Source organism: Mixophyes fleayi, chromosome 3, assembly GCF_038048845.1.
Source record: "Mixophyes fleayi isolate aMixFle1 chromosome 3, aMixFle1.hap1, whole genome shotgun sequence".
NCBI classification, from domain to species: Eukaryota; Metazoa; Chordata; class Amphibia; order Anura; family Limnodynastidae; genus Mixophyes; species Mixophyes fleayi.
In genome coordinates, this window is record NC_134404.1 from 274,541,650 (window position 1) to 274,567,673 (window position 26,024).

The 26,024-nt window shown below is 39.2% G+C and overlaps 2 protein-coding genes across 8 annotated transcripts in view; both read left to right on the top strand.

Annotated features, from left to right (window-relative positions):
* MTHFD1L (methylenetetrahydrofolate dehydrogenase (NADP+ dependent) 1 like) overlaps positions 1-19,611 on the top strand; it is a 399,678-nt gene extending 380,067 nt beyond the window's left edge. Inside the window, exon 28 of the mRNA XM_075203628.1 lies at positions 19,517-19,611. The gene's annotated coding sequence lies outside the window, so the exon portion shown is untranslated. The remainder of the gene's footprint in view (positions 1-19,516) is intronic.
* AKAP12 (A-kinase anchoring protein 12) overlaps positions 1-26,024 on the top strand; it is a 136,270-nt gene that overhangs the window by 94,308 nt on the left and 15,938 nt on the right. For 6 of the 7 annotated variants that reach the window (XM_075203619.1, XM_075203622.1, XM_075203620.1 and 3 more), the window contains exon 2: positions 5,102-5,225. In XM_075203619.1, the coding sequence (XP_075059720.1) occupies positions 5,102-5,225 (124 nt within the window). Of the gene's footprint in view, positions 1-5,101; positions 5,226-9,550; positions 9,820-26,024 lie in introns of those variants that run through there. The other variant, XM_075203625.1, reaches the window with a different exon arrangement.

Genomic DNA, 26,024 nt, shown 5'->3' on the forward strand with positions numbered 1-26,024 from the left:
GTTGACACAGGCTTTGTCCTTCTGTTTTACTTTACCTGTTTGCTTGAATTTCTTCTATTTTTGTACTCATATGGGATCATAGTGATTTTGTAAACATTATGCCCAGACATCTATCATATTTATGTTCAGGATAGCCACCAGATGGGAGCAACAGGGGTGGCTGCCCCAGATATTATCACCTGAAGGCGTAAGCTTTGTGGGTGCATATATTTCTGTATTGTGCATTGAAGAAAGCGGATATAATGCTGCATTCACATTGAATTGTTTATGAACCTGGGATATTGTCGGGTGACAGCCTCCCACCCCAACAAATTCCTGGGTCGAACAGGTTCACACTGACCTCGGGTCTGCCCGGGTCTCCCTGGCAACATCGCAAGAGGAGCTTTGATTGGCTCATCTTGTGATGTTGGTTTTTTTTAACTTTCAATAGTGTTCAGTGAGACCCGGGTTGAGAAACCTAGGTTTCTGCGTTCAGACTGGTATCTAAATGAGTCAGACCTGGGAATAACCCTGCAAAAGATCTGAGTCTAATTCCCGGGTCATCTGACCAGGGTAAATACAGAGGACCCGTTCACACTCAGCCTCAACCCGGGTCGTCTGGGTTCCCCCCGTCAATAACCCGCGTTTTTGAGGCAGTGTGAACGGGGTATTAGTAAATTAATTGATTTCCACTACAACCGAGGTGAAATGAGTTTCAGGCCAACATCTCCTTGAAAATTTAGAAATATCTTTGTTCAAGCTCAATGAATAGCCTTTACTTCTTTACTGATCATTTAAATATCTTGTTCCACAATCCAAAAGGTGTTTTTTTCCAGTGAGGAACATATAGTACACTTCTGCCTCACAGCACTGGGGTCATGAGTTCAATTCCCGACCATGGCCTTATCTGTGTGTGAGTTTGTATGTTCTCCCCGTGTTCACCTGGGATTCTTTCAGGTACTCCGGTTTCCTTCCACACTCCAAAAACATACTGGTAGGTTAATTGGCTGCTAATAAATTGACCCTAGTCTGTCTGTCTCCATGTGTGTGTGTTAGGGAATTTAAACTGTAAGCCCCAATGGGGCAGGGACTGACGCGAATGAGTTCTTTGTACAGCGCTGCGGAATTAGTGGCGCTATATAAATAAATGATGATGATGTGGGAGTGTGCTGCAGCTTGGTAGGGTATTACGAGTGGCATGTAACTCCAGTTGCGTCCCACTCGTAATACCCTACCAAGCTGCGACCAGTTCCTGCAGCTAGCTAGCTACTTGCGCCACCCAGTCTTGTTTTGACGTGTGTTCCACCTGCGTCTTTATCCGACTAGGGTAGTTTTTGCGGGTAGATCCCCATAGTATCTGAATTATTCACAGTAACACCTACATAACTCCGTGTTCCACCCTTTCCCTCGTACTGAGACGCAAGCTGTCGCAGTGTCCACTTGCGTCTGAAAAGCAGACGGAACTGCAGGGAAGTGTTGCTTACTGCCCATGCCCCATCAGTGGAAATGTGCAGGATGCGCCTGAAATGGACTTTGCGTTCGACTCTAAATGAGGCCCATAGTTTGTTGCAGAATAAATTGAGACAAGCCTTTATATGTTGAAAAATCCACTGCAAAAATAACTGCATTCTCAGGAAAGGACATTTAATGAAAGTGGCCCTTTAATATCCAATGCCTCTGTGTCTTTAATAGAAACATGATAAGGGAAGCAGGTTTCAATTAAGATGATCCCATTCAATATCACGTTACTGCTTGTATGGCTAACAGCACACAGATGTGTAATGCAGGTGGAAAGGACAGCCCAAGTCTAATGTCTTTATTCCTTTTTAATCAGTCTTTTCACACTGTGTGTTTGGAGTAGTTGATGTTACTTAGCTTCTACTGATTAAATTACTGTTCTATCTCCAATATCTACTCAAACTGTTACTGCAGAGTAAATGTACATAGATAGATAGATAGATGGATAGATAGATAGATAGATAGATAGATAGATAGATAGATAGAGCAGAAGACTAAAATTACTAAGGCTAGAAACAATCAAAAGAAAAATAATGCTATAACTAAACCATCTGTCAAATTATTAGCACACAGCAAAGTCAAAGTTATTTGCAAACGGTTGCATAGATATATTGTGCAAAAACAGAATAGAATTAATGGACGTGACGAGAATACTACATATAATTGGCTAAGTGGTTAGCACTTCTGCCTTACAGCACTGGGGTCATGAGTTCAATTCCTGACCATGACCTTATCTGTGAGGAGTTTGTATGTTCTCCCTGTGTTTGTGTGGGTTTCCTCCCACACTCCAAAAAACATACTGGTAGGTTAATTGGCTGCTAACAAATTGACCCTAGTCTGTGTGTGTGTTAGGGAATTTAGACTGTAAGCCCCAATAGGGCAGGGACTGATGTGAGTGAGTTCTCTATACAGCACTGCGGAATTAGTGGCGCTATAAAAATAATTGGTGATGATGAGGATGATCACATTAAATAATAAATATCTCCTGAATTGCGGTATATTATCTGACTCGGCATAGTCAGAAACTTATAAGTACTAGTTTTTCAATCACATGTACAATTCACCTGGCATAAATGTTGCGGCACTGTCCCACCAATAAGCTACACCATTTTTCTTTTAAACCCCTCCCATTTTCCCATTGAGGCACATGGAATGAATATTTTCTGCTCACCTTGCTTTATAAGTTGGGGGTTCTCTTGAGCTTTCAGAAATGTCTCAATAATCTGCTCCCGTTTATGCCAATGCATTTCAATTTGAATTTACCTTGGAAAAATTAAGTATTTCTTGTGAAAACTGCCCTCAGAGAGAAACACTGTCAGATGTGGTGAACTAAACCTGCCCTGGCTAATCTAGCTGAATGGGAATGTGCCTTGTACAGTGTAGAAACTGATTAGTTGAGACTCCTGTCAAATGATATGTCACATACAGATCATATACAAAGAACTGGGAGTATGAATCATCTTCAACCCAGCCAGCTCTTTTCTGTAATCTGACAGGTCAGCTGGACCAGGTGCTAAATGCAGGTAATGATCCCTCCTGATGGACAAGATAGTGAATGGGGCAGCACATCTACACCAAAAACTGCACAATGGCAGCACACCTACACCAAAAACTATACAATGGCAGCACAACTACACCATAAACCACACAATGGCAGCACACCTACGCCAAAATTCAACTGAAGAATCCCCATCCTCCTCTTTTACTTTACCACTCCTTATGAAAGCATCTGCTCCTTGCAACCTAATTGTATCCTTAATCTCTTAGCTCCAGATCTGTGGACATATTTTCCCTAATGCTCTGGAAAAAAAATATGCACCTATATGATTTAGATGGCTTGCCCTTCTCGATCAAACACACCCCATATAAATACTAAAAGCCCCCCCCCCCCCATATGGCTACTAGGGGACTCCCATGGGAAGCTCGCATTACCTGTGTCTCTTGGCTCTCATGGACAGCTCATAGACATAGAGCACTTCACTGTAGGGGAGAATTTAACACAATTCCGCAGGATCCTTCTCTACACTTCAGGTAGCAGTGGGGTGCCTCTATTTGCCTTTTTTGCAAGATATGTTTGACTATAGACGGGTTGTCCACTTTTTTATCATTTGAAATGGAGGGACTTTAGACTCCTTTCACCTGATCTCACCCTGACCTTAGTCAAAATATGATTTGCTTTGTAAAATAAATTTAAGCTTCACCCAAATCTACCACTAAAACATTCACTTGTCAAGGTGGTCACTGATCCAAGTGCAATAAATAAATGTTAAAATATTTAGACTCATTTCTTATGCCCACATTTGGACTCACATGTTTCAGTCACTTTGCCTTTCCTAGGTCACACTTTTTCCTTTTCATAGAACAGCTTCTCACGCAGCACATTTCAGCTATACTGAACTCACGTCAACATTCCCCTTCCTGCAAACTCTTTCTCCTGCTTTCCACTAGGCAACACACCATGGTGTATATTTGCTAAACTGCGGGTTTGAAAAAGTGGAGATGTTGCCTATAGCAACCAATCAGATTCTAGCTTTCATTTATTTAGTGCATTCTACAAAATTACAGCTAGAATCTGATTGGTTTCTACAGGCAACATCTCCACTTTTTCAAACCCACTGTTTAGTAAATATACCCCCATATGGCTCTTACCTGTTCACACTTATACATAGTTTTTAAATGCGTTTTTAAAGGTAATGTCCACCTTCGTGTATCCTCTATCATCATATAACTATAGCTAGTGCCTTTGGCACTACAACCACTCAGCTCACAGATCTAACACTTGTGCCATCAACCAAATATATCTGCTCCATTATTTTAGCTCATCAACTAGGAAAATTGTCAACTTATACCTATTTTAAGATATTTTATAAAAATATTTTATTTTTAGGTTGATAACATTGATATTTAGGACATCCTAGGATATAGAAGTTATTTTAGATATGTATTGAAGTCTGTATAGGTCCCTTTTTATAATAAAACAGTTGTACTCCCATTTCTGTGAAAACTTTGTTCAAAATGTATTGATTTGACTGGTTAAGGCAATTGAGTATTACACAATTTTCTATTGCAATTGTGCCACTCGGGGTCTTGGTGTTGAAGTTCATAAATAGTGTTTCCTATAACAATGTCTGAGCAAGCCATAAACCCAACCCGTCATACTCATAAATTATATGTAAATAAAGAAGGTGCCCTGTGCAGCATGACCATATATTATATATAGACTATGTAATAAACAATAAACATATATCTGTGCATACATAGTTATAATTATAAGTTTTTCTTACTATATATATATATGTGTATATATATATATATATATATATATATATATATATATATATATATATTTATATATATATATATATATATATATATATATATATATATATATATTCAGGTAAGGAGGGAGTTGAACTTTCTGCGAGTCCGAGTCCAAAGATCCCCATGAGTAGAAAGTTTATTTTTTCTATGCATTTTCTTGGTAACTTATGTACCATCGCTTCTCTAACTATCTTCAGTAGCTCATGACACAGAAGTAACAGTATTTTTTATACCGGTTTGTCTGTCGTTTCCAGCAGTTCAATGTGTATTTTTATGTTTGCAGATTTTACATAAAAATGGCAAAATTGCAGTAATGAATGGAACTGGAGAGGAAGAGGGAGCAATGGAAGCAGGTATCCAAGCTGAAGATATAAATGGACTACAGGAGGACGTAGTAATTGAAGTTGGTAGGTACATGATTTCTTTTATTTTACTCCATTGAGTCCTTATATTGCAGTTTAACATAATGGATTTATATTTGTATTCTCAGCTGTAATTTAATATTTTGCTAAGGCATAGGGGGAGACTGCTCGCTATTAAAAGGCATATTGTAACAACACATGCACATAAGTTACAGATTCCTTACAATATTGTTTGCAAGATAAACTTATTTATCATTTTAGCTATGTGCGACATTTTGTGACTGTAGTCATATGTGGGTTATATTGGCTCTTGGCTGTGTTCTTAAGTTGGCTTACAGACCAGGGGGTAAATGTATCAAGCTGGGAGTTTCTAGCGGGTTTGAAAAGTGGAGATGTTGCCTATAGCAACAAATCAGATTCTAGCTATCATTTTGTAGAATGCACTGAATAAATGATTACTAGAATCTGATTGGTTGCTATAGGCAACACCTCCACTTTTCAAACCAGCCGGAAACTCGCAGTTTTATACATTTACCCCAAGGGGTCTGATTAATAGAAAAAAATGATTCCCCATATAGTTTATATACTTATTTAATATATATTATATTTTGGAAGTGCCTAGTACTAGTAAAGCTTATCATGAAAGCATCAGTCATGTCACTTGGCCTGGGCATTAAAAATGTGATCCCTTATGAGATCCTGCCATTCGGGGCTTCTGGAACACATGTGAGCTTTTTGCCTGTTCAACATAACTGTTTATTTTCAAGTGTCTCTTGTATATTATCCAATGCTTATCAACTTTTTCACCTCCCTTCCGGGAGATTCCGTATGGAAGGTAGAGTGCGAAGAAGGAGGGGGCAGGGCATGGTAAAGCATATCATTTTTGCCCTGCACCTGCGAAGCAATGATGCCAACGCATAAGTTTGATGTAGAGGGTGGGGACAAAATGACACGGTTCACCATGAATCGCATCATGGAGGCTCCCATCCTGCCCAATTCTCTGCGTGAGAATGGCCTGCTCTCCTGGGAATTTGGGAGACCTATCCTTACATTCCGGGAGAGTGGGCAAGTATGTATTATCCTGGCTACACATAGGCTGATTCCACTGCTTGGCCCAAGTTCTGAGCGACATGATTCATGTCTAATTTAGCCACACAGTCTGGCAATGTGGAGCACAGGCTGAGTAGCCAGATTTCTTTCGGCTTCATTGAGGCCTATTACTGTGAATAACTACATGTAGCCTGATAACGGTATTTACCAACATGCTGACAATTATATTGTTTTTTCATTCGGATTATTATTAAAAATCATTTTTTTGGAGCCACATTCTACAACACCGGACCAAGCGCGCAATATCGCTGTTGCTATCATGATGTGTTGCCAATTGTGATAAAACACAAGGCAGATAATTATACAGTACCTCTTTTCTTTTACATGCATTTAATATAGTTACTTGCCCTAAATATATGTATAACCACCTTTGAGCTTGAAATAGGTATAGTACAGCTACATAGAGATTCATTAATATAGTACAATGATAACATGTATTTAGGCTACATGGAGATGTTCTACAATGTTGTATCCCTTTGAATGAAAATAGACTCCTTAAATTAATTCAACTGCTAATAGACCTTTAATAAGAAAGTTTCCTGGTGACCTGCTGTGTTCGGTTTTGACAATGTTTGTAGGAAGTTGTTTGTGACTGAATAGCAGGAAATAATTGCAGGATGATCAAATTTTGCTTCATTTCGAATGAATCACACTACTCAACACGCTCATAAAAAAGAGTCAGGACAGGATAGAGAAAGTTGAGATACAGTTGATGATAATTGTTTTGCACATAACATGAGGTTTGGGCCGGATATTTTTACACATCATGCTTTTTTGCTGGAAGTCACCTTCGTAACCCCTTCATTACTGTGCAATTCAGCACCAGCATTTTTAAATAACAGAAACTGTACATTTTTATAGAACTTCACTCCCTGCTGTAATTATCTTGGAGAGGGAGTCAATTCTGGCTTCTGTTTTCTGGCCTCACTCATGTACTCATGTGATAAAGCCAGTGGTGGAAGTGGGGGTGTATACAGTGATGCCATACAGTCTCTTCTACTGCTTTGATTGTAAATCTACCCAGTTCCATTCCTTTACATTCCCATTACACTTTCCATACTGCTACTTCTACATTTCTATGTTGACTACTGGATAAAACCATATAAATTATTCTGACCATGGATAACTTCTCTCTGCTCCATCTCCTCCCACAGTCTGTAGTCTCACTCTTCCATCCTCTGCAACAATTGTATTATCTGCGTTCCATCCTCTCTCAAAGTCTGTATTTTTTTTGTTCCATCCCCTCCCATAGAGGTCTATTTATCATCAGTGGCTAATGGACGGACGTAAGTATAAATTTGTATTGCTGCATACCGCAATGTACAGCCCCTGGTGTTTACCATGCTAGAGCTCATTGCCGAACCCTTGCTAAACTCCCCTCCTACAATAAATAAAATTTCCTTCACCGGTGAATGTAGGATCTGACACCTGCGTGGCTACTGCGCATGCGTGACTAAAGCCATGCATGCATATAGTAATGGGACCTGGAGATGGATCCACAGAGACTTCTCTGGCAGCCATGGACAGCTATGAACTTCATTGAAATGTAAGCTAACTTCATCTTGAGATGGCATTATTTTTGTAAGACTGGTGATTTTTAAATTGGGTCACCGCATGGATCACCACATAGCAGTCTGTGGGGACTGCAGGGACCAGCGTTAAACAGGTTAAGGTAGGATAAATCTATGACTTCTTCTTCTTTAACCCCTTGTTAAATTGAAAGAAGAGCAGCCATGGCCAAAGCAGCTACTTTCTCCAGATTTCTGGCTCATGGCAGGTCAGTAAATCTGCTCCATCCCATCCCACAGTTTGTATTCTCTTTCTCGTCTTCCCTAACCCACACACATATGTATTCTGCATTTTCTATCCCTTGACAGAGTCAGCACCTCCCAACTATCCCGATTTAGGCAGGACAGTCCCGATTTACCAACTTGCAAGAAGTTGGGAGGTTCCATGGTGAGTGGGGCATCACTATGGTAAGCGGGTGCCACAGGCATCTGCCACTGGTGCATTTCAAAGCTCTTTTAGTGGAGTCACAAGATGTCACACCCTCAACAAGTTCTACTTTCTCTGTTCCTTCCTTCCCACACCCATGTACCCAAGAAATAATAGTTCATACTTGCCTACTCTTCCGAAATGCCGGGAGACTGCTGAATTTCAGTGAGTCCCATGGGACTTCTGGCAGACTAAGCAAGAAAATTAAGAAACTCACATTGTCACATTCTACCTATTTGTGCATTGGACCGCCCCTTTGGAATCTCCGGGAAGGGAGGTAAAAAAAGTAGGCAAGTATGTAATAGTTCACAAACTCTTGCTGGACACACTTATGCAGATCATAGCATGTGGCTCGTTGAACTTAAATTTAATCCTTCAATTTTATCTGTTCAAATTGGCTGTTACTTTTATTATTTATTATTAATATTAGCTGCTGCTGATGATTATTATTATTAATATTAGCATTTATATAGCTATATATTGTAAGCTCAGCTTACCTCTCTGTCTGTATTACCCAGTATTGTTTTATTACTGTGTTCCTAATTGTAAAGCGCTACGGAATTTGCAGGTGCTATATAAATACATGTTGATGATATTGTATCTGCAGCGCTTTAAATATTGGTTAGTTTAAAAAAAACATAAACACTTTATATACAAGTTGAGCTGGATTAGCTGCTGCATTTTTTTAATTCCTCCTCAAAGGTTCTGCTTTGTAGTACTAAATACTTTTTTTTAAATTAAACACATCCTGGCAAAGTAAACTACTCCTGTAACTAGCAGGTTATAACAAAGCACGCATATTTACACATTTGTTTTCCCATTTGGCATAAGAGTACTTTATAAAGATAATTGGGGAAGGAAATGTTCTTTTTTTGTTTTGGTTCCTTAATAAACTGTACTGAAATCTAATTAAAAAGAGAACAAAAGTCTAAAAGACAAGTTCAATTTACATTTGATAAATCCCACAGGTTTAGGTAGAAAATGAGATTCCTATGGTAAGTAAAGAGAGTTCAAAAGATAAGGGGGGTAATCTTTCATTTGCAAGTGCTATTTCATTATGCTGTCTATGAAGTCATGTATTGGATGTAAAGATTTGGGTGAGTCATAGCTAAGCCACCTTCAGTTCAAATAATTTAAAGTCCTCTCCCGGGGTCTGGGGGTTGGCAGACAATAGTGCAGGGTGGGGTTGGAGGAAGGGGGTGTGTTGCAGTGCACTCAACCAGCTCACATTCAGGAAAGTTAAAGGTAGTGTGAAGGAAGCTTTGCTCTCATTTCACAGATCCCACTAAGAACAGTGGAAAGGCAACACTGGGATGTAATAGGTTTTCTTCCACTTAGCTGGGACTTTGCTATAACACTACCCATTTTCAAGCAAGACTAACACGACATCTGCTGTCTGCTCTCCTAACCAGGAATAATATACATCTACTGCTCGTTCTAGCAGTATTACACTGGATAAAGCCACCGTGTTTTTGAGGGTCTTGGAAAAGCATTTCAAACAGAAGAATTATGCTTGGCACAATAACGTTAACTGGTAAGATGATTTAAGAGGCTATATGTAATTTCTCTGCCACATTTAAAGTGGCAGAGAAGAAACTTAAAAAAACCTGCAAGGAATGATTTGTTTATAGAGCGTTTTGTAGAAAAGAAAAATATTTAGCATCACACGTTACAGCGGGCTACCGTACATTAATGAGCTGTTTCCTGGCTTACTCTGTTCAGTGCTTAGTAGCAATGTGCTGAACTAGAGGAAATGTTAAATATATTTATATATGTGCCTGCCTGTATATATATATATATATATATATATATATATATATATATATATATATATGTTACGTGTGTATGTTAATATATGTCATTTAGAATATTATTGCAATGTGTACAACACAAAGGTAGACGAGGATACATTATTTTGGACAACCACACTCATATTCAATATATGCATGCTAGAATAATATAACAGTAGAATTTCATGAACATGAATTGACTTTTTCAACTTCATAACTGTCATATTCATTCATGATATTTGTCTGTGCAAACTGTGTATAGTATTTGTAGTACCATTTTCTATCTGAATGTTCTCCAGTATTTTTCAGCGTGTTGGTGTGTTTGGAAAAGGTGTGTCTCTGGCAGATCGGATACAGTGTAGCATGCTACTTGCGTAATACAGAGTAGAGACATATGCTGACCATTGACTTGTATGCTACCCAAACTTTCTTCTTGTTTGTCAGGTTAAGCAGTACAAACGGAGTGTTAAGAATTTTTTTTACCAGATGAAATATTATTAGTTGACATGTAAAGATGCAGTATATTGAATGGATAGTGTTTTAAAATGTATATAATACTATTTATTTTTTGAGGCAGACTTCTTTTTTTCCTTCAATTATTGACAGTCATCTTCAACTGTGAATATTGTGCGGAAAATATAGGATTAAATATTTTAGGTAAGTTTTTTACAGCGATTGAAAAACTAGCACAATTAGTCCCTTTCCATTGTGTATTACATTTTACCCTTTGAGTGCTGTGCATAATCATTTTGGAAGTTATGGGGTTAACTTGCAGGGTTCAGTATCTTCTTACTCCTATTAGTATGCTGCCACTGTCCTGTATTGTTTGACAATGGCATGCATTTGTACTAGATCCTATTGCAGCTCTTAAGAGTGACCATCCCAGTTAACCCTTTCACTTTTACAGGCAGTGCCCTTAGCACCAATTAGTGTGAAATGTTATATTCTTTTTTAGTAGCAAAACAGATTTACTAAGAAATGTTTCTTATTCATATATATGATTTAGTAGCTTTTTTTTTTATCTTCACATGTTTATAGTAATTAGAGGTATTTTGTATTTCTTAATGAGATTTATTGTTAAAGAACAAGAATACACTAAAGATGAACGTTGTCTCAGATTATCAGACCAGCAAAATTGTGCAGAAATATTTAATTTTCCCGTTTGGAAAGGTGATTTACATAAACCATGATTTGGATATTTTTCTGTGGAAGAGTAGCGAAAAAGTTGCATATAGTATTTGAGAGCTACATCAGTTTATGTAGTGGCATACATTGCATTTCCTTATGTGTCATTGTCCTATAGAGTTAAGAACGAAGTTGCTGGCAGATGCACAGGGAGGGGTCCCAGTTCACATACTGTGGAAAAGTCTTTATGGCGAATGGGAAACTTTAATCCCATTGACTTTCTTAAGAGCTGGATTTTAAAATTCTTTAGGGAGAGTAGCTTCATATTTTGCTACATGGGCACAGTAAGAACTGCTACTTTATACTGAGTTTCTCAGCAAGAGATGGGAAAGGGATTATCTTCTTTCAGCAATGATGTCAGAGGAGAATGTTGCTAGCTGCAGGGAGATTTCAGAATTGCTAGTTTGGAAAGCAAAACTTAACTTTGGGGCCAATAATGAATAACTCAGATTTCTTCTATCGCTTATAGCAAAACTCCCCTTCCAACAGAACTGGCCCAAATCTCTACACCTATCTCTATGAACTACTTTTTATCCATACATTCTTGCACTATCTTTCTCTTAAGTGGTGTGTGTACGATATTGTGCAGTAACTCCGGCTATAAGTTATTTTGGGTCCAGAAGACTGACAACTTAAACTCATCTCTTATTCAGGCATTTGAGGTGTGGCAGTTTTGTAAACCATACCACTCATCTCCATCATGCCCATAAAACTCCCTCGTTTGGTCCCCAAACTCCCTTGTCTTTTGCCCTTAAAATTGACCAACTTTTAGTTCTAACCTCTGTTGCTTCCTGTTTAATTCCTAAATCTCTAATTCTAACCACTATGCAGCCTTTGCACCATTTTATCAACTCTTTGATTCTTTTTTTATTCTATAGATGGTTTTGGCATATAGATCCTGCAGATCTGTACAGAGTACTGGTGCTATAGTCTTACCAGTGAGTGACCAGTAAAGCGGCAATATTACCTTCCTCTTCCTGATGATAATGCATCTTCCTATACAACCAAGTACTCTTATGACTTTTCCCACAGCGTGCCTGCACTGCTTCCTTACCTTCATATCAACTGAAACTACAATTCCAATGTCCTTTTATCCTCTGTTGTTGGACATGTTGCAGTGTGAACAGTAAGCTGTGTTTTATAACAAGTTGTACCTGTAAAGTCTGTCTAATTGTAATGTCCTTTTATTACAAATCTCAAAGCTAATGTCAGTTAAAATTATTAGGAAACTCAACCAGCATAATTGCAGGAGTTCCAAGCCAGAGCCCCCATCTTCAACTTACCAGCAATAATACACTATTTGTCAATGTATTACGGATCGGGAGCAGTTCATGTTCAAACAGTGCTGAACACCGACAGAACACTAGGAAATCCTATGTGTTGGTAAATGTAAATACAATTAATCCACCTTTTCCCTTCCCAGATTTCAAATAATATACAACTTGAGTGATCTGTTAGCTACCTAAATGGTTGTATTAGCTGAAAAGCATTGCTTACTAGAGAGCTAGTAAACTCATTTATCACCTAAAGTTCACTTTCTCTAGGGAGGGTGTGTTTGGTTGGGGAGGAGGGGGCTGTCTTCATTCTCCAGAATTAGAAATACTCTCTTTTCTCAGAAATCGAAGAAATGACGTTTTCTTGTTTTTCCAAACAAATTAAGAACACCACATGATATATATATATATATATATGACATCCATTTGGGAATAGAGGTGACTTTTGGCAGATTAGCGGTCAATTGTATGGCTGTCCTGCTGACTTGTAAAAAGTTTATAATGGGATTTCCTGAACCAATTTTAGAATATAGAATTTCAAGCTATATAGGGAGCAAACTGGGTTGGTTGCTGAGTAATGCTTCCATGCATTCAATTTTTGCATTAGATTGTTAATGCTTTAATTGCTGCCCCAAAGGTGAAACTCGGTTTGCTTTCACAATAAATAATTAAATGAAAACCAGATTGAAAGATGTCAGTTCCTGTGGCACCAGCATTACTTAGTGAAACAGGACACTTATTCATTCATCCCACAAAGGCAGCACCCAGTGTATTGTCTCTATTGAAGGTGTGTTAAAGTGGAGAAATCCCATCCCAGAATAATTTGCATTGTTTCATTGATGAAACATACTTGTTAGAGATAATTCTCTAATATATGCATTTCCTGTTTGTTTATTAAAATCATTAGATTTCAGGAAAAATATAAGCAATGCTCTTTTTATAAAGTAAAACAATCAAGGTGTAGTTGATCTATGATTCTCATGAATATAGGGCATTGTGATTCAGAAACAATTATTTATTATGAAGAACACTCTTGCAGAGGAAGTCTTCCATTCATGGGACCACCCTCGGTGGCTGCTAATGAGCTTTGCTCCTTTTTGAAGCTGTTAGTTTAAGCTTGAAGGTAAACATACTACACAGTTACTTGAATCAATTAAACAGGGGATAGAAATGTAAATCGTATAGTTCCTGTTAACACTTTTGCCATTTTGTAATGAAAAGTCAATTTACTTGTACTGTGCTGTGCATTTAGTCTATTCCTAATGTTGTTTCCTGTGTAATTTCTAAGGGGCATATTTATTAATGACCGCATTTTTAACACGATCCCTTTAAATCATTATCGCAAAGATAAGGATTGAAAAATTGTGTGTATTTATTAAAAAACTTCCAACAGAAAGAGCAGTCACGAAATACTGCTGTTCCTGCGAAGACCCCTCCTATGTTTTCTATGGTCACTATAGCAAAGTGACCACCTTTGCGATAGTGACCGGAGGGGAGAGCAGTAAGATGAGGTAAGGAATCCGAAGATCCCTCTAAATAGCGGTCCCCATAGACATCTATGGGAACTGCTATGTATTTTGAAAAAAAACAAACAAAAAACAGCAGATATCTATGCTATCTGCTGCGATGCACTGTTAATAGATTTGGACCATAATTAAATATGCGTCTATTCCCCGACAACAGACGTTTTTGGGGAATTTACATGAAAATTAGCTATAATAAATAGGCCACTTATTCAGCGATAAGACTAGTTTTCTATCGCTGCTTATTGCACAAGTAGAAAACCCCCTATCACCTTAAAAAAAAATTAACTGATGCATCCGAGTGATATTCAGCTGCCTCACCGATACTGACAAGCAGCAGTAGGAGTTAGCTGGGCCAGTATGAGGGGATCTGCCCATGTCGGGTCACGCATGCACACTTGGGCATACAGTTTAATTTGTTAGAAAAAAAAATAATATATATATATATATATATATATATATATATATATATATATATATATATTAGGGATGTGCACCGGCGACTTTTGAGGTCTCGTGTTTTGTGTTTTGGATCCGGATTTTCGTTATTTTTGAGGTTCGGATTTGTCTCGCAAAACACTTGACGAAAGGTCTCGGTTCGGATTTAAGGTATTGGATTCGGATTTTTTTTGAAAAAAACATAAAAAGTTTAAAAATCAAGTTTTTGGGCTTATTTTCACTCCTAGGCTATTATTAACCTCAATTACATTCAATAACAAGCATTTCCACTAATTTACAGTGTATTCTGAACACCTCACAATATAGTTATTAGTCCAAAACGTTGCAACAAGGTATCTTTCTGGACTGCGTAGAGGAGTGGGTCACCACAATATATTAAAAACCCTGAACTTTTATGAATCGCACCAATAAATGTACCTGGACTGCGTAGAGGAGTGGGTCACCACAATATATATAATAAGAAAACCATCAACTGGTTTGATTCGCACCAATAAATGTACCTGGACTGCGTAGAGGAGTGGGTCACCACAATATATTAAAAACCCTGAACTTTTATGAATCGCACCAATAAATGTACCTGGACTGCGTAGAGGAGTGGGTCACCACAATATATATAATAAGAAAACCATCAACTTGTTTGATTCGCACCAATAAATGTACCTGGACTGCGTAGAGGAGTGGGTCACCACAATATCTTAAAAACCCTGAACTTTTATGAATCGCACCAATAAATGTACCTGGACTGCGTAGAGGAGTGGGTCACCACAATATATATAATAAGAAAACCATCAACTTGTTTGATTCGCACCAATAAATGTACCTGGACTGCGTAGAGGAGTGGGTCACCACAATATATTAAAAACCCTGAACTTTTATGAATCGCACCAATAAATGTACCTGGACTGCGTAGAGGAGTGGGTCACCACAATATATATAATAAGAAAACCATCAACTGGTTTGATTCGCACCAATAAATGTACCTGGACTGCGTAGAGGAGTGGGTCACCACAATATATTAAAAACCCTGAACTTTTATGAATCGCACCAATAAATGTACCTGGACTGCGTAGAGGAGTGGGTCACCACAATATATATAATAAGAAAACCATCAACTTGTTTGATTCGCACCAATAAATGTACCTGGACTGCGTAGAGGAGTGGGTCACCACAATATCTTAAAAACCCTGAACTTTTATGAATCGCACCAATAAATGTACCTGGACTGCGTAGAGGAGTGGGTCACCACAATATATATAATAAGAAAACCATCAACTTGTTTGATTCGCACCAATAAATGTACCTGGACTGCGTAGAGGAGTGGGTCACCACAATATATTAAAAACCCTGAACTTTTATGAATCGCACCAATAAATGTACCTGGACTGCGTAGAGGAGTGGGTCACCACAATATATATAATAAGAAAACCATCAACTGGTTTGATTCGCACCAATAAATGTACCTGGACTGCGTAGAGGAGTGGGTCACCACAATATATTAAAAACCCTGAACTTTTATGAATCGCACCAATAAATGTACCTGGACTGCGTAGAGGAGTGGGTCACCACAATATATATAATAAGAAAACCATCAACTTGTTTGATTCGCACCAATAAATGTACCTGGACTGCGTAGAGGAGTGGGTCACCACAATATCTTAAAAACCCTGAACTTTTATGAATCGCACCAATAAATGTACCTGGACTGCGTAGAGGAGTGGGTCACCACAATATATATAATAAGAAAACCATCAACTTGTTTGATTCGCACCAATAAATGTACCTGGACTGCGTAGAGGAGTGGGTCACCACAATATATTAAAAACCCTGAACTTTTATGAATCGCACCAATAAATGTACCTGGACTGCGTAGAGGAGTGGGTCACCACAATATCTTAAAAACCCTGAACTTTTATGAATCGCACCAATAAATGTACCTGGACTGCGTAGAGGAGTGGGTCACCACAATATATATAATAAGAAAACCATCAACTTGTTTGATTCGCACCAATAAATGTACCTGGACTGCGTAGAGGAGTGGGTCACCACAATATATATAATAAGAAAACCATCAACTTGTTTGATTCGCACCAATAAATGTACCTGGACTGCGTAGAGGAGTGGGCACTGGGCACCACAATAAAATATATAAAAAACCTTCAACAGGTCTGCATTACACTACACATACGGCTGCTCCTCCATCCTCTCCATCATATACATGTTGGAGTTTTAGCATGTGACAACCTCTTGTTTTTGATAATGTCAGTGCATTTTGAATATTTTTCAATTTGCCCCACACCACTGAATGTACTTTATCTATGATACGCATCTATCTATCTTGACTGCGTAGTGTGGTGGCCCCGGTACACAATTTGGTACCGGGGCCACAATAAAATAAATACACCCTCCACGTGTCAGAATTCCACCAAACAAGTATCTGGACTGCGTAGTGGGGTGGCCCCGGTACCCAACTTGATACCGGGGCCACAATAAAATAAATACACCCTCCACGTGTCAGAATTCCACCAAACAAGTATCTGGACTGCGTAGTGGGGTGGCCCCGGTACCCAACTTGATACCGGGGCCACAATAAAATAAATACACCCTCCACGTGTCAGAATTCCACCAAACAAGTATCTGGACTGCGTAGTGGGGTGGCCCCGGTACCCAACTTGATACCGGGGCCACAATAAAATAAATACACCCTCCACGTGTCAGAATTCCACCAAACAAGTATCTGGACTGCGTAGTGGGGTGGCCCCGGTACCCAACTTGATACCGGGGCCACAATACCTCCTCCAAACATGCTACAGACAATTCGTCATTGAGATCCCATTAAGTATGTTAAAGACAGACAGGGTCCAAGTGTTATTAGTTGACTTTGTAAAGAAAAAAACTGTCCCTGTTGCACATAGTCGTGCAATGAAGACTTACTTTTTCATTTAAAGGCACGATCTTTCAAGTGTAGTGTTTGTAAGTCTAAGTCATATTATACTTTTGGTAAAATTGGTTTTTTTTGTTCCTCTTTATGTTAATTAATTAGTAATAGAATTAAAGTAGGAAATAGAATTAAATAGAATTAAAGTAGGAAATAGAGTGGTATAGAGTTGTAGTGTGGTATAGATAGAGTGGTCCACACAATATAATAATAAAACCCTCAACTGGTCTGAATTCCACCAAACAAGTATCTTGACTGCGTAGTGTGGTGGCCCCGGTACACAATTTGGTACCGAGGCCACAATATAATTTAAAAACCCTCCACGTGTCGGAATTCCACCAAACAAGTATCTGGACTGCATAGTGGGGTGGCCCCGGTACCCAATTTGATACCGGGGCCACATTACCTCCTCCAATTTCCAAGTGTAGTGTTTATAACATCTTAACACTACACTAATTCTAGCACGTCAAAACCTCTTGTTTTAAATAATGAAAACTTTTCAGCCGTTATATAATCTAGAATATAAATAGAAATTGAGAAATGCAATTTGGTATCTGTCTGCATCATAATCATCAACATCCTCCTCAGCGCCAGCTACATCAATATCCTCCTCCCAGTGCACAACATTCACACCTTCATTAGCCAAATCTGTAACTGGACTGTGGGTGATCCTTCCAGCATATGCAGAGGGCGTGCTGCAAATGCTGGATGGAGTCACCTCTTCCCGTACAGTGATGGGAAGGTCAGGGTTCACAACCAACAACACCCTTGGACTCGCCTTGGGGATTTGTGATGTCATCTGTTTAGAAGGCAGAGTTCTTTGCTGTTTTGTTGTTGTTGCTGACAGCATAACTCTCTTAAATTTTTTGTAGGGGGGGGAGGAGGGCTTTGATCCTTGGGTGAAGTTGGACCACTAGTCATGAACACGGGACAGGGCCTAAGCCGTTCCTTGCCACTACTTGTCGTAATTGGCATATTGCCAACTTTACGTTTCTCCTCAGATGATTTTAAGTTTCTTTTTTTGCTGTTTTTTGAGAACTTGGGCTTTTAGGATTTTACATGCCCTGTACTAGGAGATTGGGCATCGTGCTTGCCAGACGACGTTGATGGCATTTCATCGTCTATGTCATGACTAGTGGCAGCAGCTTCAGCATTAGGAGGAAGTGGGTCTTGATCTTTCCCTACTTTATCCTCCAAATTTTTGCTCTCCATTATATGTAGCACAAGATACTGCAGAATGTGTGAACTTGGTAATATTGCAGTACCAATGGACTTATAATGCTGGATTGGTTTTACAAATTTGGTTATAATTATTATATATATTTTTTTTTTTTTAAATTTTTTATTTTTTTTTACTTTTTTTTTATTTTTTACAAACTTGGGAATAATGGGGAAATAACTATGCCCTTAGAAGCACAGAGCACAGGACACAGCACCACTGGACTGAACAGGACACGGCACAGGACCCAGCAGCACTACGGAACTCAGCAGGACAGAGCACAGGACACAGCACCACTGGACTGATACTGCAGAATGTGTAAACTTTGTAATATTGCAGTACCACTGGACTTTTACTGCTGAATGTGTGAACTTGGTAATATTGCAGTACCAATGGACTTATAATGCTGGATTGGTTTTGCAAATTTGGTTATAATTATTATATATTTTTTTTTTTTTTTAATTTTTTTATTTTTTTTTACTTTTTTTTTATTTTTTACAAACTTGGGAATAATGGGGAAATAACTATGCCCTTAGAAGCACAGAGCACAGGACACAGCACCACTGGACTGAACAGGACACGGCACAGGACCCAGCAGCACTACGGAACTCAGCAGGACAGAGCACAGGACACAGCACCACTGGACTGATACTGCAGAATGTGTAAACTTTGTAATATTGCAGTACCACTGGACTTTTACTGCTGAATGTGTGAACTTGGTAATATTGCAGTACCAATGGGCTTATACTGCAGGATTGGTTGTGAAAATTTTGTGGTAATTAAAAAATATTAAAGTAGTTTTTGGTATTTTATAAAAAAAACTTTTTTTTATTTTTTTAAACACAGGGGAATATTGGGGAAATAACTATGCCCTTAGAAGCACAGAGCACAGGACACAGCACCACTGGACTGAACAGGACACAGCACAGGACCCAGCAGCACCACTGACCTCAGAAGGACAGAGCACAGCACACAGCACCACTGGACTGATACTGCAGAACACAGCACAGCACAGCACAGCACAGCACTAAACAGCACAGCACTAAACAGCACAGAACTAAACAGCACAGAACTAAACAGCACAGAGGACCACCTAACACACCCTCCCTCTACCCTGATCAATGCCCGAGTGAAGATGGCGGCGACTAGCGGGGAATTTATAGGATCCGAGTATCGCGAGATCCGACAACGGGATTATGAGTCAGAGCCTCAGTTTCACTTTTGAATTTGGCGCCAATACCCGGATCTGTCTCGGATCCGACTCGGATCCGCAACGTTCGGGTGGGCTCGGATTTCAGAAATCCGAGCGCGCTCATCCCTAATATATATGTTGTATATAACAAATATTTACACAAATGCTTTATTTAAACAAATAAAAATATTTTTTCTCTGCCACCACAATCCTGTGGTAGTGATAGGAGGGCATCATGTTAAATAGCCTTCCCTCTGCTTTCCAGAAAGATCCGGCGAAAGTGACCACTGGCGATATCTATCAATGGCAGGAAGGGTTTGACAGATAGGGAGAATTCATTTTTCCTAATTAATAAATAGGTCTGCAAGTCTAAAGAATTCATTTTTAAGCTAAAGAATGGTCATGTGTTAATTCGGATTGTTATAAGTGGATATTCTGTATATGCCACTAATTGTGTCAGACATCACGCTACTTGTTCACTTTTACATTTAATAACATAGTGTACAATACTTGTTTTATGACTTACTTAGACTTTCAGTGCTACCATTGGTTTTTTTTTTTTTTTTATTATTTTTACAAATTGTCAAAAGTTAAAAAGTTTTGTTTTTTTTCATATTGGGGGACATTTTAAATCAGCAGGCACAAAAATTTTCCTTTTTATCTTTGGTGATCTGTAGATGCCTTTGGACCTCATTTAGAATCGGACACAAAGTCTGTTTTAGGTGCATCGAACAAAAAAACACTACCGCGCATGTGCAGCAAGCACCATATCCGCCTGCATCTTGGATGCAATTAACACTTGCGACAGCTTGCGGCTCACTGCGAGAGAATGGGAGGAACGCGGAATTGTGAAGGCGTGACCATGTAAATACATCCTAGTCGCAGTGAGGCGCAGACGCAACACACGTCAAAACAGGGCTAAAGCTGTGCGGCAGAAATTAGGTGGCGCAAGCGGTTAGCTAGCTGCAGGAACTGCTCGCAGCTTGATAGGGTAATACGAATAGGACGAGACTGGAGTTGCTTGCCACTTGTAATATCCTACCAAGCTGCGGCACACTCCCACTCCTACACTTCTTAAAGGGACTTTGCGTCCGACTCTAAATAAGTTCCTTTGTGTTTTGTGAACTAGATGGGGGCTTTTGTTGAGGTGCACAGATTTGCTTTGGGTGATTGATGGAATGGTGCGGTTTGTGTATATTATGATAATTTCTACAAAAGTTAAAGAATATTTCTTTTATACACCTGATGGTTACATAACGCACAAGGATTGGAGAGTGAGTATACCATTTTTTTCATAACTCAAAAAGCCATTTCACAGAAGACATACATTTTTCTTTTCAATTGGGGCCTTTTTTACATCTTCTGCATAAAATGCATCTGTTCCCAGTCTGGCATAGGTAAACTTATGTTTAATATTTACAAACTCCACACATAATGTCTTTAAGCCTTAACAGGAGCATTACAAAAAATTCATTGAAAGATATCGAGACAAGTTCACTGGATGCTGCTCAATTATATCTAGGGAAAACAGAATAAAAAGTCAATTTGGGCAGAAGGGTAGTTTAATGCACATTGGACGTGTGAACCTATGTATATACTTGGCAGGACAAATCACTCAATTTTGCACTGTGCTGCCTTGTTGTAAATTACAGTGACAGCCAGTTTACCTGTCTAGTTCAGTTTACTACTATTTTTTGGTACCTATGACTAATTTTACACTAGCATTAAAACACTGGTGTTTTGTATCCAAAAGAAATGCTGTTTTTAATCTAATTTCTTGTCTACTATAATCAATGTAGAATCCTCCTGTCATACACACTGGCATTTTGTAGTTTATACGACCAGAAATGGTCATACAAAAAGTAATAGCTAGTGCTAAATATCGTCTTACATGTGTCCCCAAATAAGGGGCATGGCTGAGCACAAAATGCCTGATCTATTCAATTTGACCCCCATGTGAAAGTGAAATTGGAAGAGGAACGACAGGATAAGCTATTGTGTGGCCAGCATAAGACAGAGCTTGGTAAATTAATTGCTAAATGAAATAAGATAATGACATAAGCTAATAACACTGGGATTTCAATAACAGTGTTAAAAAGGACAAAAATATTTTTATAATCTGCTTTTAAACAAGGTCTCTTGTTAACTGATCCAAAACTCTAAATAGTCACATGAAGCATGAGGGTAAAAGTATCATTTGTCTTACTTGATGTTTCTAGAAAGTGTATAGATTACATTTGTATCTCTTTCATTTCCAGATAAGAGCAGAGGTGCGCCACCTGTTGGCCAGATATCCAACAATCTGCAAATGGGATAAACTTATTATTAAAAATGCCAAATAGTTTATTGTAAACTGCATTCCTAAAATAATGGCACACAGAGCTGAAAACAAATGTGCCCCCTGATTTAGGGAACACCACCATAAGGGCAGCATGTAGATTTTGCTATTAATTGCAAATCTGTACAATGATTTTTTTCCCGAACAATTTCCGTTTTCAATGTTATTATTTCCAAATAACTCAACTTTGAGGAACGTGGGCTAATCTTGACTTCTAAATGTTGCATATGAATCCCTTTATCCATCTTGTCACTATAAATGTCACTTTGTCACATGGAATGGAGGCTGTAGCGCTGTCAAATAAACAGTATTTGGTTCTCTTGCAGAGCTTCACTGTTTCTTCATGCAGCTCTTAACCAGGAAAGCCTTCTGGGAAAATGGGTAGCTCAGCCAGAGCCAATGTTCGGCTGCAGAGAAGTGTATGAGCGCACTGTCCTACAGCTTACTGTGCATCTACCTTCATTTTTAAACAAGGGGGATAAGGAATGGAACCATGGCCCTGTCCACCTTGTTTAAAGTGGTCCTTCCGAGTTAGGAGGGAATCCACTATGACAGAGATTTGTGAGATTTGCTAACCCAGGCTTGTTTACACTTCCAATCTTTGCATAGGAAAATGATAGGCCCTGCTGAGCATTTTGACAAAGGTGATGAATATATTTTTATCCCCTGTGGGTTCTGTAATTTTTTTCTAGTACTATATATACTGCTGTGTATGACAAACATATCTCATTTCCAATATCCAAAGTAACGGCGAAAAAATAAAAATGTGAATGTGAGGGTATATAATAGGGTACCAGCAGTGCTCTCCGATTTTATTCTGGTCTGCGTTTGAAATGACTTAAAGGGAACCTGTCCCTTTTTATTTATACACTAATGGGAATTGCTGGCTATGTAAGTATGGTAGGGTGTTAGTGGGATTATGGTATCAACAGTGCCGTAACTAGCCATTTTAGTGCCCTGGGCGAGACAGGGAACTGGCGCCCCCCATCTAAGTGGGAGTGTCAATCATCGAGTGGGCGTGGTCAACCTACTGTGGGGGCGTGGCTAGCGCTTTACAAGTTCTAGACCGCACTGAAACCCCCTCCCTCCCCATTCTTCTCGGTCTGGCTTTGTAAGGATCTTTATGTAATAAGCCTCCATATAATCAAAGTACTTTAAATGCAGCTATCACATGCTAGCTGTATAAAAAAATGAATTGGTTATTGAAATAAAACTCACTGAAACAAATTAAAACATAAATGTAACGGTACCATCTGTATCACACTGCTACTTCATCCCACTGTGCCCTCCATCACAGTTTCTCCTTTATCACACCGTGCCATGGAGCCATCTTTATCACATTGTGCCCCCTTATCACCATCACACAAAATTAATAATTATATATATATATATATATACACACACATACAATATAAAGAGCCTCCTAGTGTCCGCCATACAATACAGAGAACATTCCTGTGACCGCCATACTATACAGAGAGCATTCCTGTGACCGCCATACTATACAGAGAGCATTCCTGTGACCGCCATACTATACAGAGAACATTCCTGTGACCGCCATACTATACAGAGAGCATTCCTGTGACCGCCATACTATACAGAGAGCATTCCTGTGACCTCCATACTATACAGAGAGCATTCCTGTGACCGCCATACTATACAGAGAACATTCCTGTGACCGCCATACTATACAGAGAGCATTCCTGTGACCGCCATACTATACAGAGAGCATTCCTGTGACCGCCATACTATACAGAGAGCATTCCTGTGACCGCCATACTATACAGAGAGCATTCCTGTGACCTCCATACTATATAGAGAGCATTCTTGTGACTGCGATACAGATAAATACCTCACCTGAAATTAATAGACCCCACCATTAAATTAAATTAAAAAGCCCCATCAATAAATTAAATTGACCCACCAGCCCCTACCTAAACGTCACCATTAAATTAATAGCCTACCTCCCACCCATGTACTAAGACACCCAACATCGCTACCCTCATATCACACATTATATTAATACATCCCCTCTTCCCTCACACATTATGGGAGCATACCCCCCTTCCCTCATAAAGCATAGCAGCATCCCCCCTCCATAATAGCAGCTTCCATCCCCCCCTCCCTCCTTCCATAATGGCAGCTTCCATCCCCCCCTCCCTCCTTCCATAATGGCAGCTTACATCCCCCCCCTCCTTCCATAATGGCAGCTTACACCCCCCTCCCTCCTTCCATAATGGCAGCTTACATCCCCCCCCATCCCTCCCTCCTTCCATAATGGCAGCTTACATCCCCCCCCTCCTTCCATAATGGCAGCTTACATCCCCCCCCCTTCCATAATGGCAGCTTACATCCCCCCCTCCTTCCATAATGGCAGCTTACATCCTCCCTTCTCCCTCCATAATAACAACACACACCCCCCTTCCCCTGCTTTGAAGCTTACCTTCTTTATTCCTGACCAGCCGTTGCTGCCTGGCTCCTCTTTGCTTCTCTGCTCCTCTGCTGCCTAGCAACGTCATGACATCAGAAGCTGAGGCAGAGGGCAGAGTTCAGAAGGGGGTGGAGCCGGGTGCCGGCCGCCATTTTGGATGCGTCGGGCGGCCGGCAGTGTGAATCTGAGGTCTGTTTAATTTTTTTTCCCACTCCTCACACAGAGGCCGGTGCGGGCGGCCATTGCGCCCCTTTGGGACTGCGGCTCTGGGTATCAAGGGTAACTCAATCATAAGTATTAACAATTTTCGACCAGGTAAGTCCTCTTTAAAGACTGGAAGGTTAGTGTGCATAGAAAATAATGCTTCCTCTACAATATAGTCAGTTCAGAAGCTTTTGCATGTATGGTTGTGAAACTTACTAGTAACTCTTTTATATAAAGCAACTTGTGTTTTATGTTCAGTGGTCCTGTAAAACAGGAGTTTGATTGGTTAGTATTGCAATCTAGTCGCCTTGGGGCTTTTGTTCAGTTTTGACTCCTAGCGTCGTCCATAATAAAAATAGTATTTTTAAATCTCAAAGAATTTATTCCAGTTTAGCTCTACTCCTATGCCTGCTTTCCCAGTTATAATTTGTGTGTTTTATTCCTTCCAGCTTTGTAAAATAGAATTTAGAATGTTACGTAACTCTGCAAAATTGTATTTACTACATGGCTGCGCTGTTTTACAAGAAATTGCACTCATGATTACAATTCTGTATTTTTTTTACAGTAACCACAATAACTAAACTGTAATATAAACAATCAGTCCAGTATTTTTCTAAAATGTTCTACATGTGGTTTCAGTATTATGGCTCTAGAAGCCAGCCACTTCCTTTTTATCTTTACTGTGAACCACTTCATACAAATGTGGCTCTCATAAAGAATTTGGAAAACTAAACTTGCAATTATCACATCTCGCTGAAAAAAACATGTGTATACTTATGAACATGTACGCAACAACACCTGGGGGTAAATGTATTAACCAGCGGTTTTTGCAAGTCACCGATAATCTGTGACTTTGCAGGAAAAATTTAAAACGCCAATAACTTTCAAGGCAAACTTTTTCCTGGAAAACCATTGCAGTTATAAATTTTCCCTGCAAAGTTGCCAAATATCAGCGACTTGCAAAAACCGCTGGTTAATACATTTACCCCCTGGATAGTTATATGGGGTCCTGTTACACAGTACAGTTGAGTTTAAATTGTTAGGAGGATCTACAATCTGCTATTCCATTACAGAAATACCTGTTTAGCATAAAATTAGAAATGTATTTTGAATTTTGTGTTATATATTTAAATTTCACAAATATATCAACAGCAAATATATATATCAATAGCAAAGAGGAAGAGTGTTC